Source organism: Mastomys coucha, unplaced genomic scaffold (genome assembly GCF_008632895.1).
Source record: "Mastomys coucha isolate ucsf_1 unplaced genomic scaffold, UCSF_Mcou_1 pScaffold20, whole genome shotgun sequence".
Classification (NCBI taxonomy): Eukaryota; Metazoa; Chordata; class Mammalia; order Rodentia; family Muridae; genus Mastomys; species Mastomys coucha.
This window is the reverse complement of record NW_022196903.1, coordinates 19,312,979-19,326,626: the sequence shown is the minus strand read 5'-3', so window position 1 is coordinate 19,326,626 and position 13,648 is coordinate 19,312,979. Positions and strand designations below refer to the sequence as shown.

General features: G+C 35.6%; 1 protein-coding gene across 1 annotated transcript in view; it reads left to right on the top strand.

The window, feature by feature from the left end:
* Nucleotides 1–13,648, top strand: part of Slc13a1 (solute carrier family 13 member 1) — a 74,942-nt gene that overhangs the window by 35,365 nt on the left and 25,929 nt on the right. The window contains exon 7 of the mRNA XM_031380770.1: nt 9,206–9,357. Coding sequence (XP_031236630.1) covers nt 9,206–9,357 — 152 coding nt within the window. The remainder of the gene's footprint in view (nt 1–9,205; nt 9,358–13,648) is intronic.

Below are 13,648 nucleotides of genomic sequence, written 5' to 3'. Positions count from 1 at the left end.
CTATTATGTGATTCAGCTAGGCAAATCCTGAGAACATACATAAGGACTCCATATCCTTCCACAGAGATGCCTGTAAAGCTGCAATCCAGTTTTATTGATGCTTCGTTCATGACAGTAAGGAAATGGGACTTCCCAGAAGCCCTTCCACAGATAAATGAATAATGGAATGTTGCACACATATATAAAATGGAATTTTATTATACTGTAAGAAAAATTTACACTATGAAAATTTCAGAAACATGGGCGGGTTTGGAGACTTTATTATTATTACACAAGGTGACCTAAATTCAGACAGACAAAAACTATATGCTTTCTCTCGTGTACATGTTTGGAAATGTCATCATGATTCATAAAACCTTCTATGATGACTTTGAAAAATATTACAAATGCTTGAGATATAAAATTAACTGGAAAGCTCTTGCTAAGGAACTGCAAAGTCCTCATGTAGATAGAAAAGCCGTCTGGCTGCAGCTGGAGATGATTACAATGGGCTGGAGTGAAGGATGATGGAGATTCTGTTGTCTCTCAGATTTCAAGAATTGACTCAATAGTGATCATAACTAAGGGGCATGCTCCCATGCTGTATCCCAAACAAGGGAGATTATTTTCCCCATAAAGTTCTCTTCTCACTGTGGGGCAAGGTCTAAGTATTAACAGGCATCCTACTGATGCCCAGAATGGAAGTGATGGTCAAGTGGGTAGCTCATGAATTCTGCTCTGCTTTTTAAACACACCTGCAATATTTTTAGAGAAAGGAACTAGAAAAACAAATGCTGGTCCCAAAGAACACCAGCGTATGTAAGTGATTATATTTCACAAGTCTCATGTGACAGCTAGGAAACCAAATATCACTTTTAGCACTTTCATAAGAAATGAGTTCTAGGCATCCAGAAATGAAGCTGTAGTCACCAAAGGAAGAAAGCCCCAGCTCTTTGCCTCCACGGAGAGCCTTGGCATTACTCACAGAGACAGCTCTGAGTTCTACACACTCTCAATCTCTAAATTTCCAGGCATCTATGGATGAAGAAAATTGAAGAATCAATACATTTTATGAAAAAAATAAAGAGAATTGTCTTCATTCATTTAATATAACCTGTTGTTCCTCAAAGGGAAAAGGTTTGAGAAAAAAAAATATCCTTGAACAAAGTGCATCAAGCATTTAATTAGGGGTTGTTTAGTCTGGGAGTGAAAATTCTTAAAGCTAAAAATTAAATTCTGGAAGACAACACTTCTTAATACTTGCCAAAAAATTCATAGTCCTGTAAACATAGCAATAAATACAGTTCTCAATACTAGGAACAAACCTCATTAGTTCTGCCCAGAAAGGCAATAGCAATTTAGAACACCTGGCCCCAGACTTACGACAAAATTGGTACTTTAGTTTAAACTGCAGTGGCTCTATAGACATACGAATCTTCTCTGTTGTTTTCCCTATCCCTTGCTGGGGTGAAATCCAGTTACCAGGGTGATTAATGTACTAGTCACATACCACTCAGTCATCACTTGACACAACTTAGATGTGCTCCTCTAGGTTTTCCCATGGGTACTAGTAAGGGATTGTGTTTGAACACTTCAACAAATATCCAAAATACAAAGGTTTTCAGGAAAATAAGTTTTTCAAAAAAATAGTCTAAAATGATGGTTCCTCAACTAGAATGACCTTAACTTTCTGTTTTTCCTGTACCATCTTCATGATGGAGACATTTAGTCTATGAAAGGTCTACTATCTCCCTCTACTCAGTACTGTAGCTAGTCGGGGCAAGAAAGGAAAGTAGAAGACAAATGGACCTCTTCCAATTGTCTTGGGCTTAGGACTACTCAGATTTTTCCATTTCATGTTTAACTAGTCCTACTTTACTATGAATGCATGCAATTATTCATAATATTATTCATTTATATTCTATACTATTTACAGTTATATCTTTTATCATTTCTAATTTATTTTCCTTGCACTTTGAAACCTTAGTTTTTCTTTGAAGTCAATTTTTATTGGTGTTACAAAGTTAGTAAAGTCTAGAAGTAGATTATATTTCAGAGAGGGGGCTTTTGGTGTTGAATCTCCACTTTTTTGTTTACTTGAAAGCTACTTGCCATCTTTGAGGAAGTATATTTTAGTAGCTGTGGACACTCATACTTTAATTTCTTCTGCCCTCTGACTTTTTTTTTCTGTGAGAAGTCAGCTATCAGTCAAAGTATTGTTACTTGTATGTGATCTTTTCTTATCAGTTACTTTAGAGATGTGTATGAGTGTGTGTGTGTGTGTGTGTGTGTGTGTGACAGAGAGAGAGAGAGAGAGAGAGACAGAGACAGAGACAGAGAGAGACAGAGACAGAGACAGAGGCAGAGACAGAGATAGAGAGAGCTGCTTCAGTTTAAAAATGCCCATCATGACTTACAGCTATAGCACACTAGCATGTAGCAGGGACAGAGGGAGAGGGAGAGGGAGAAGGACAGGGACAGGGACAGGGACAAGGAGAGAGAGTTTTTAGAATATCATGAGTCTCTGTTGTCTCTTCCAAAACCTGTAAGTCATCAGTCTGCTGCCACCTCATCCTAATCATGTCTGCCTCTCCCTCCAATTAAACACATTAAGTAACCTTGTCTTTTAAAAATACTGAAATCTCTTTTGTTTTACTTTTTGGTGGACTTGTGGATTGTTCACAAATAACTTAAATCAATCCTATAGTTCAGCAGTTCTTATTTAAGCTATTCCTATTTCATTATGAACCTCTTCACTGAGTGTTAAATTATATTTTAAAACCCCATTTTGTATACTAGCATTTTAAAGCTTTCCAAAAGCTCATTAATGATAAATAGACTTACTTGTATCCTATAGCTCTAGTTTCTGATGACTTGGTGGGTTGCTTTCTTGCCAGGTTTGTTTGCTGGTCTTTTTCATGCGGTTACCCAATTTTCTTGCATGTGTCATGCTTCTAAACACTGAAGTGCTAATTTTCCTTGAAATCTCCACAGGGGAAAAAAATCTGAGTTCAGGGTTGCAGCTGCCTACAGGAGTTTTCAATTATATTACCATATTTCCCTTAACTCATAAGTAATGACAATTTATGCTTTGAAGTACTTAGGATAGGAATCTTTAGGATGCGTTGTACTGTTCCTTCGCAAAACTTGACATCTCCTTCTCCCTACTCTACAGAGGATACGGGCATTATGAATGTTTTCCTACCCTCATCCCTTGCACAGCTGGCCCTGGGCATTATCTTCCATTCCAAATTCTCTTTGTAACAAGATAAACGAAATCTCTTGAGCAAAGTCAGACTCATCGCTTCCTAATATTAAACTCATTTACACTATATTTTATGGTTAGCACAGATTTCTTCTTTCGTACAATTCAGTGAGGTATTTTTCAAAAGGATGTTTAATGTTTTTAATTTAAAATTGTTAAACAGGGAGTTGGATTTGTTATAATTTGAAATAGATAATATGCTATTATCTATATATTACTTCAGTCATTTTTACCACTATAGAAAGAACATTTTTAATCTAGTGCCACATATATTTTTTCTGAGCTCAAAAATTACAAAGGAAGCTTCCAAATGTTTAGGATTTAACTTAATACAATATTGTAAGTAAATCCTGTACCATGAAAAATCATAATTTAAAGCATTGCTGAAAAATAGCTTATTTTCACTCTGAAAAGCCTTCATGCCCTGAATGCTAAATTTTGACTACTGATCTGTGCATCTCCCTATTGCCTTATAAGTTGCTCTTCTCATTTGTGGTATGAAACATAGTCTTTTAGTAGCTTCAAAGAATGGAAAACCTATTTCAAAGACCATTCTTGCCTGAGTTCCCTAGGTTATCTCTGACTAGATCTTCAATAAATAGATCTTCATGAAAAGTTCGTACCAAAAAGTATGAGAATAATCCTCTCTTACCTTTCACCCTACTCATTTTCTCATTAGTTACACTTTGTGACTTCTTTGCAGAAACAATTTCCTTAAAGAAATTATTTTTAACCATAAGTACACCATGAAAAACCAAGCTTAATTAAAACTAAATAACATTATCTGTTATCCATTTAACTGAGCACATGGAAACTCAATATGCAAACAAAATGAGGCCTAATGTTTTTATACCTCTAAGCATTTGAACTTCTACTCCATTTCCCCTTCTTTAGTTATATGATCTGTTGACAAATGGGACATAAAGCTACCATGGTTAATCTGTCCATTCTTTATTAGTGAAGAGTAATTCACTAAAACAACAGTAACAAGTGATTGGCCTGAGGTAGTGCATACAGCAAGAAAGCACTCTACCATTGAGCACACACTCCATCAAGAAGTATTATCTTTAGATATGGCAGCTCAGAGGATAAAATGTCAGGGATGGCTCTGAGTCAAGAGAGACGATCATAGTGAAGCTATGGGTACCAAATGAAAGCTCCTCCCCTGAGTAGAGATAACCTGCTTGCTTCAATGCCCTCCAGGAGTGTAGGCAGTTGGGACCTGCTTCTATTCCACAGAGCCAGCAGCCTACTCGAATGCCCTCCAGGTGTCAACAGACAGTAGTCCAGAAATGTCCTCCCTGGGGAATGCATTCAGCACAACAGAATAAACAACAGCATCCTGACAGAATTTTCTCAGAAAAGGCCTGTCAGTGAAGCTCACAACCAAGAGTGAATCCCAAAGCACACATGCACAGCTTTGAAGTAGCATTTCGCGGCCTTGAATATGAGCAGGCAACTCCAAATTCCTAGGTAACTGAAGGAAGCCTGAGGCATGAAGAAGTTCCAAACAAAAAGAAATCAGCTATGTGTAGGTAACAGTCAGTGCAAGAAGAGTCAAATATGAGAAAGGAAAGCATCATTAATATGTTTAGAGAGATAAAGGAAGAAACTGCATTTATAAAATCTAAACAGCATTCTGGAGAAGAGTAGGAGGAGACAAGACTATAAAATATAGAAATATACAATGCAAATAAACTTATGAAGTTTAAGTAAAAAAGGAAGATTTCAGAAGATGCTGTAAAGAGAAAATTCAGATGATGAAATATGAAGAAACAAAAGCAAGAAAATAATAAAAGATTTAGGAAAAGAATAGAGAACAGAGGTAAAAGACATATTGAGACATAGAAAGAGACCTTCCATGCTGGAAGAACAAAATATTTATCATTAAAACCCTCCTGGTGGCAGCTAAGAAGCAGAAATCTGAGAGTTCAAAATACCATGGGTAGGAAAATGAACTCCACAAACTTTCAGCTTTCAGAAAAGTCAAGGGACTAGCACTTGATTCCTTTTGAAAGATTTTTTAAAATATGGAGAGTTGAATACTTTTTTCTTATAAATAGGACTTTTATCCACCAGAATAAAATGTCATCTTGGAGGCTTACTGGTGAATAGCTCACACTTTCTAGTCTGAATCCAGGCTGGCTGGTTCAGCTTAGCTGTTCTGGCTCAAACTCTCTTCCAAGCTAGCTGATTTAATCTGGCTTCTCTCAGCTTCTCACTGAGTTGTTCTGCTTGACCCCAAAGTAACTCTAGCAATTTGTTCTAATCTTCTGGCCCCTTCTTATTGTCCAGTTTTAACTGCCTCTGCTGACCTTCACTGAACTGCATGAACTCACAAACAAACTCCACTGCAATGCACTCACTTTGCTCACTGCGCTCACGGCACTCACTGCACTGACTCCCAACTGACTGAATGAACTGACTGACTGCCTTCACTCTCCCTGAGCTGCTCCTAAATAGCTTTCTCCTGAGAGCTGGGCATATCCTATCTCTGACTCATTCTGTCAAATCTTTCTCTGAGTCATCACTTTGCCCCTCATTTCTCAAGTCACTTATGTACATCTGGATATATTTATCTGTTTAACTGCACATATAAACCTACCTATGTCATTTCACAGAAGTCTTCTTTACTTTGTGACATAAGCACTCAACCATTCATAACATAACCATGACAAGGTTATGGTTTCAGGCACCCTGGCACAAGAGTCTTCCTGTTCACATCATATCTAATTTTCTAGATGCTTCATTTTTTTAAAATCCTTCTTTGCTTTCTAATTCTCACATTTTCTCTCTGTTTCAGTATCTCTCTCTCTCATTCCCTCCCTCTTTTCTCCCCCACCCATTCTGACTCTTATAACACAAACATATACACAACAGTCACCAAATTTCTCTGATATGATATATTTCATCCTGTATTTGTATTTGTATTTGTATGTTTTCTCTTAGTCAGGGTCTTACTGTCTATTCTCAATGACTTAATCCAGCTTCTTCTGGTATCAAACACTTGGTTCTAAACTCAAACTCTCATCATAACAGGAAACAAAAGGTTAATTTGCTGTGAAATCTTTTTTCCCCATAATTTCTTTACTCATTGTTCCAGGGTAACTGGTTAATCTCAGCATCCCATATCACAAAATGATAATAAATCTGTTATGAGACTCATGTACACTAGGATGGAAAAAATGTATGTCTTCCATTCTACATCAAAAACTTTCTGTTAAAGCTTTGATTGGTATGATCATTTAGTGTATATATATCTATTTATTGTGGGATTTGAATTGACTCTAAATTTTTTACCTGTTTGAATTCATAAAACAGGTACATGCATGTTATAATGTTCACACTAGCATTGATGGTGTTTTTACATTCTTTATGTAGAAAAAGGCTAGAGCATCTTAGTTTAAAATTATTTTTATTACAGACCTGGCAATAAATTTTAATCATTATGCTCATATATGCAAACATTTGTAGCTCATTTTCATATAAAATCTATATTTTTCTTTGTTTTTAAATCTGTAAACTTTAATGTAATTGTAGAAGTATATATAAATTACATTTTCAAAAATATTCTATTATCTTATTAATGCCCAATTTATACATTAGTTTGGGGTTTTTGGATGTCTTTCTTGTAATAAAAAATATTTAATACATAGGCCATAAGTTTCAGGTATCTTTTAGGTTGACTCATAAGATTTTTAATGAAGTTTGCCATACTTTACATACCTTTTAAAGTAATTTTTAATAGAAAAAAAGGTCACATGGAAAATAAAAACCATTACCATGTAGAGAATATAAGGCAAATAGAATTTTTATATATTTTTTTCTGTTGGGTAAAGAGTAGATACCTATAGGGTCTGACCTTTTCATTAATTAAAAAGTAAAAGGTAAATTATAGTCCATAGTACTGAGCCCAGTCATGCTAAATGCCATTTCCACATCCACGTTGACTTTTAGAGAGCAGTCATTTTTCCTTATCATGATTTTGTGAAAAGGCCTTACATTGCCAATATAACAGACAGACAGCTTACTGTATGGAATACAAATTCACCCTTTGTTGTGCTTTGTGAGTATATGTTGTAGCCGTTATATAAAATAATATGAAGGTATTTTACAAAATGAGCTATAGAACTAAGCTATGATTCAATATTTACAGGCATGTATCAAAAGAAATATAATTAAGCAGATGATGTCTAGTTCCCAATGTTCGTTGTAACACTACCACAGCAATCAACATACATGGATAAATGTATTTTTGAGTGTGTTTTGAGTACCATGACAGCTAGTGGATCTTCTTTTAGCAGTTCTTGGCACTTTCAGATATAGTTCATACACCTTAGTTTAAAAATTATCCATAAGTATTAAAATATGCATGACTATAGCACAACAAAAGATAAAGTACTAATATAGTTCCTAGATTTATTTGAAGACTGTAACATATAGAATGGTTGTGAAATATCAACAACTGATTCACAGAGTCTTTGAGATATTACGAGATCAACCCAGGCCAGAGATAATATTGACTTAGATGAAGAGGACATGATGGTACTAAATATGGAAGAATACATTCACAGTGCTTTATGGAGAAAGAAATCAACAAAGTTGTGTAGAAGAGAATATTTTAGGGAGGACAAAGAATACAGAGAAAAGGCTACAACTCCAAATTTTAAAGCAAGACAATAGTTAAATTATCTACACTTGTCACTCTTAAGCACTGACACTGGATAATTAATTTAACCTCTCTGCTTCTCCTGTCTTCATCTGTACTTTGGTATCTTGGTATATAGATATAATACTGACCACCTTACTATGATACAAAATTTACATGGATAAACGTAGTTGAGGGAATCTGAACTGTATGAGTATGGAAAAGTTGGGTTGAGCATAAACAACCAAGCACTTTGGATGTGACTAGTTGTTCAATCTCCTGCCCTTGTGACTTTCCTGCCATGATAGAGTGTAACCTGGAATTGTAAGCTAAGAAAACCCTTTCTCTGTCTCTGCAGGTTTTGTCAAGATGTTTTTTTACAAAACAAGACATATGTTTTGGGTATAATAAAGAGACCAAGCCAGACAGAAGTATTAAATGAAAGCACTAAATATCTACTTCAGAAAATCCCTATCAAACGTGTAGAAAAAAAAGGAACACCTAACTTATATGATCCAGTGTGTGTGTGTGTGTGTGTGTGTGTGTGTGTGTGTGTGTGTGTGTGTGTGTGTGCATGCTCATGTGTGCATATACATGTGGGCTATTTTGCAGAAGAGAGTGAGGAACAAGGTTTTTGAGACCAACTCTCAATGCTATTGATCATGAAGATGAAAACATTTGGTTTCTAGAATGCTGTCTTATGAATATCAACCATCAAAGGGCCAAGGTGTGGAGAATCTCACAAAGATGTTAAAGAATTTATTGACCATGTACCATCAATAATAGCAGAAAGTTATAGAAAGCATTGGAAGTTATGAAAAGAGGGAGGAGAAAAAAAGAAGGATTGGATAAGAAACATGAAATAAGCTTAAAAGAATGACTGAAATTGTGTTTGTGAACTATTTCGATATTTTACTTACAAGCATATTTTACTGTCCTATTCCTATGACTTATTCCTATGTATTATTTACTATTTAATCCAGACTACAATAATAAAATACCAACAAAAACCTCATTTACCACAGTTAAGTCTAGGATCAAGGCCTGGCAGGGACTAGAGTCTTCCTGGGTACACACATTGCTACATTCGTATATTTTCAGTTAGTAAAGAGAAATCTAAATGTCTTCTTAATGTCTCCTCTTAAAGGGGCTTTGATCTCACTTCATGCCACTAACTCCAATTACCTTCCAAAGTTCTGTCTTAAAACACCAGCCTGTATATGAAATAGAAAAGCTGGGACACATTCAGTATGTAAAAATGTTGTTATGCCCACAAATAGAACTGTTCTCATAATGTCTTTTCTTATTAACAGAATGCAGTCACAGGAGCAAAATATCGGTCAAAGAAGGACCACATGATGTGTAAGCTCATGTGTTTATCTATTGCTTACTCTTCAACCATTGGTGGGCTGACGACAATCACTGGTACCTCCACCAACCTGATCTTCTCTGAGCATTTCAATACGTAAGTAAAACCAGATTGGTGATTCAACAAGTGGACAGCAAACAAACCGTAGACACGATGCTTACCTGACTCATCAAATTCAGGGACTGAGCTGTTATGCGCGATTCACCTTGCTTCCTATCAGGATGTCTCTATATTTAGAAATATAACTTTGGATTGATGTTGAATATGTAGTCTTTAGTAAATTAACATGTGTTTGAAGATCCATTCTCTTGCTTAAGCTAAGATCATGATTTTGTAAAAATTGCCTTACTCTGCTAATATTAGAGACAGCATGCTTCTGTGATGGAATGGAGCAGCATTCCTGTCTGAGCCACTTACCAGAAAGTGAATAAATTGCTTATTACAGGTAATTCAATAACGTGGTAATCAGTTGATATGAAAATGCACTGTTGCATGAGATGATTTACGCCGAGTTTGAATACTGAACATTTGAACTTAAACTGTGAACATGAGCATTAACTGGAAGAGGCTGAAGTTGGCAACACCAACCTCCCCGACCAAAGAAACAAAAAACAAAACCCTGAAGAATTAAGTAGCTACCAGAGATAAAGGCATTAGGATATCCTGATGATATGTGAATGAATAACTGAAAGTTTATAGTTGTGATTATACATTACAAACCTTGAGGAATCTCCAGTCTCAACTGTGGTAGTGTTTTAATTAAATCTAAATGATTTAAATACTATAATTTTTAGTAAATTGTAAAATTTAACTAAAAGGTAATTCCTCCAAGATGTAATATTTCATATGTAAAGCAGTTACATTTTGGAAACATGAGAGTTAAATGTGTAAATAATGCTATAATACTTTGCATTATGTAAAACTGTTGAAAAACAATTAGAAATACATGTTTTTCTTTGACAGCTCAGGAGCAAGGTCTATTCCAAGTCCCACAAGTACAGTATATACTTGTCAGAGTGCTAGGAAGAAGAGTGGCCTTTAAGAAGCTCAAGAAGTGGAGACAGGCTTTGCCCATAAAATGTAGGGTTCAGAAACAGGGAATTGCATGCTAAAGAGCAGAACTCTAGGCTCTATTGTCCTTCTCAAGTAATTTGTAAAACTTGTTGCATACCTAGCTTCTTCAACAATGCAAGGCTAAGAATGCCAATCCCCATTCTACAAAGAGTGGCATCTTGTGTACTAAAAATAATGATGTAGAAGTTCAGTTTTGATATTGAAGATCTTTGTGTATATTTAATGTTTCTGTGAATATACATCCATCTTACATATGTTTTAATTTATATATGTAGTATAAAGATATATTTATGTTGTTTTTATACCTTTTCAAACAGTATGTTTTGATCATGTTTTTGCCCATTTCTCAACTCTTCCCAGGTCCTCCCCATCTTCCCATTCTCTCTCTCTCTCTCTCTCTCTCTCCCTCTCTCTCTCTCTCTCCCTCTTTCTCTCTCTCTCTCTTTCTCTCTCTCTCTTTCTCTCTAAACAAAAAAACACAAAAATGAAAATCAAAACAAAAAAAAAAAAGAAAGAAAAAATACCAAAAGAAAATACAAAGACATTTTAAAAAGTACATTTTCTGGTGGTTAACTCCACTTGGGTATATTCTCTGCTCTGAAGTGTAGTTGATACACCCAATGACACTCCATTGGAGAAAACTGATTTTCCCTTTCCCACCAGGTATCACTTGCAAATAGCTTCTTGGTTAGGGATGGGGTTTGTATGTACTCTCTTCTTCAGTGGTACTTCATAGATCTAAACAATCACTGAGGAAGAAATAGTTGAAATGTATTTGATGCACAAATGGAGGACTTCTAAAATTTAATCTTGGGGGGCTATATTCCACAAATAGCCAAATTAAAAACTGTAAATACTCCTGAATCTTTTCTGCAACCGTGATCAGGAAAAGAGATTCTGCATCTCAACCAGCTCTTCAGAATTGTCTTCCTAATGTTGAGACCCAATTTAAATAGTCAGTGTCAGAGGGCAGCTGCTGTATATTAAATGGCTAAACCATGCTAACAAAATCTCTTTATACAGTTGAGTCCACGCTGAGTTTGCCCCTGCTCTTTGTGTTTCTGTGTAGTGTATCAGCCAGTTTTTAAAATGTCTTTATTATTTAATCTTTTTCTTGATACTTTGCATGCATTACTCTATTTTTAATATCAGGTCAAGAGCCTTCTAAAAATTTAAACAAATGTTTCAGTAATTATTTTCATAAACCTAATTCTCTAATCATGAAATTTTCCTAATCATGAAAGTTTCCTTTAAATTTATAAACTACTTAAAATATACCTAGAAATTCAGTGTTTTTCTTCAAAATGTTGTCTTTACATTAATAAATATAGGGAAATCATGATTAGAATAATGTCCGATTTACCATTTGATAGAAAATACTGTTATAAAATAAAATAGATAGGTAAGGTTTACATGAATACAAAATACAGTAGTATCATAAAACTACAGTGGGGCAATATTCATTCAATTTCACTGGAAAAATATTAGAAACTTAAAGTTCTGCAATATATATTCTTTTTACCCATTTTTTAGAACTGGAGAAATATTCTGCTTTACTTAGGAACTCACTAAGGTAATACAGTCTTTTCTCCTTGATACCACTTGCCATTGTTTTGAACAGTAATAAATTTGCAATGATTTTGCTTTTCAATGCTAAAGGCTACAGGAAAATCGAATATCAGTAACTTCTCCCATTGATAGTCAAAGCAAGGTGCAATCTTCCAAATGCAGTATTGAAAAAAAATGCATAACGGGCGGTGGTGGCGCACTCCTTTAATCCCAGCACTTGAGAGGCAGAGGCAGGCAGATTTCTGATTTCGAAGCCAGCCTGGTCTACAGAGTGAGTTCCAGGACAGCCAAGGCTACTCAGAGAAATCCTGTCTCGAAAAAAGAAACAAACAAACAAACAAACAAAAAAACAGAAAAAATACATAACTTACTTTGAATTCTTTTCTAGTTATTTACCTGTCTATTTATCTTCTACTTATTATCATATGTCTACCCATAAGTCCATATATACTTTTTATAAATAGTTCGAGAGATGGTGATAATAATAGACGTCATCATAAGAGAAATACAATAAAGCTTAGCCTTCATGTGGATCCGCCAACACTTGGAGAGGGGGCTGTCTCTGACTTGAACTCTGTTGCCTGCTTTTGAACTGCTTTCCCCTTGTTGGGCTGCCTTGTCTGGCACAGTGGGAAAGTATGAGCTTAGTCCTGATAAAACTTGATGTGCTAGGCAGGGGCGGGGATTCTCTTAGGAGAAGGAGAGGGGGAATGGAAGAAGGGGAGTGGGAGGGTGGGACTGGGAGCAGAGGAAGGAGAGAGCTGCATTCAGGATATAAAATGAATGAATAAATAAATGAATGAAAAATTTTGCAAAATTTGCCTTAATGAAAAGTGACCTTTAGCCATATGCTACAGAAAGTTTGCTAGCAAAAAATTGTCATTATTCAGAGAGATTTTAGAGGTAAACACTATGTACAGTAATAAAATTAGTATGAATAACTCAAAGTAAATGGAGCAATATCTGCAGCATATTTTTAAAGAACTGGGGTAGTCTCAATTTTTTTTGCATAGTTTAGAGTGGCAGTGTGCACACAGATTGACATTCTAAGAGTCTAGGGTAAGAATCCAATTAGAAGTACATTACTCATGCACTGAGAAATGATGAAAGGCTACTCTTGAGATGACAGTATTTAAATCCAAGGCATCACACAGCCAGAAGGTCATTATAATTAGTCATGAGAGTTTCAAGATAAAGAGGCTTTAAAGCAACTCTGGTGATGTCTGGCTAGAGAGTGGTGCGATGAACTTCTAGAAGAGAAAAAGCATATTCCTTGGAGAAATTAACTTAATCTGGTCAGATTTATATGGCCTACTGAGAACCTATCCACAAGGAGGTTGGCAGCAGGCTTTATAAGTACGCACGTACTTCTCGGAGGTAATTATGTCAAGTAGCATATCTTTAAGGGCAGAAATTAAATTCTTGAACATGAGAAATAATCACAAAGAAAGAAAATGTTTAAAGGAATATAGATACAAATATACTTCCAGGAAATTACTATTTATAAGGACGGTAAGGGAAATTAATTAAAGTAGGAGGACAATCAGAAACGTGGTGTTCTAGAAGCCAAAAGTGAAGTCCATCTGCAGAATAATAGGTGGAACATGGGAAGCTGAGAAGAGGCAAGAAGATGGCCAAGAAAGGCCCATCGTTCTCCTTAGTGTTTTTAGAAGACAGTAGGTTCAACAGAGCAGCTGATGGTGGTCACAGATCAGATTGAGCAGAGAGGCGGAAGTACACAGTA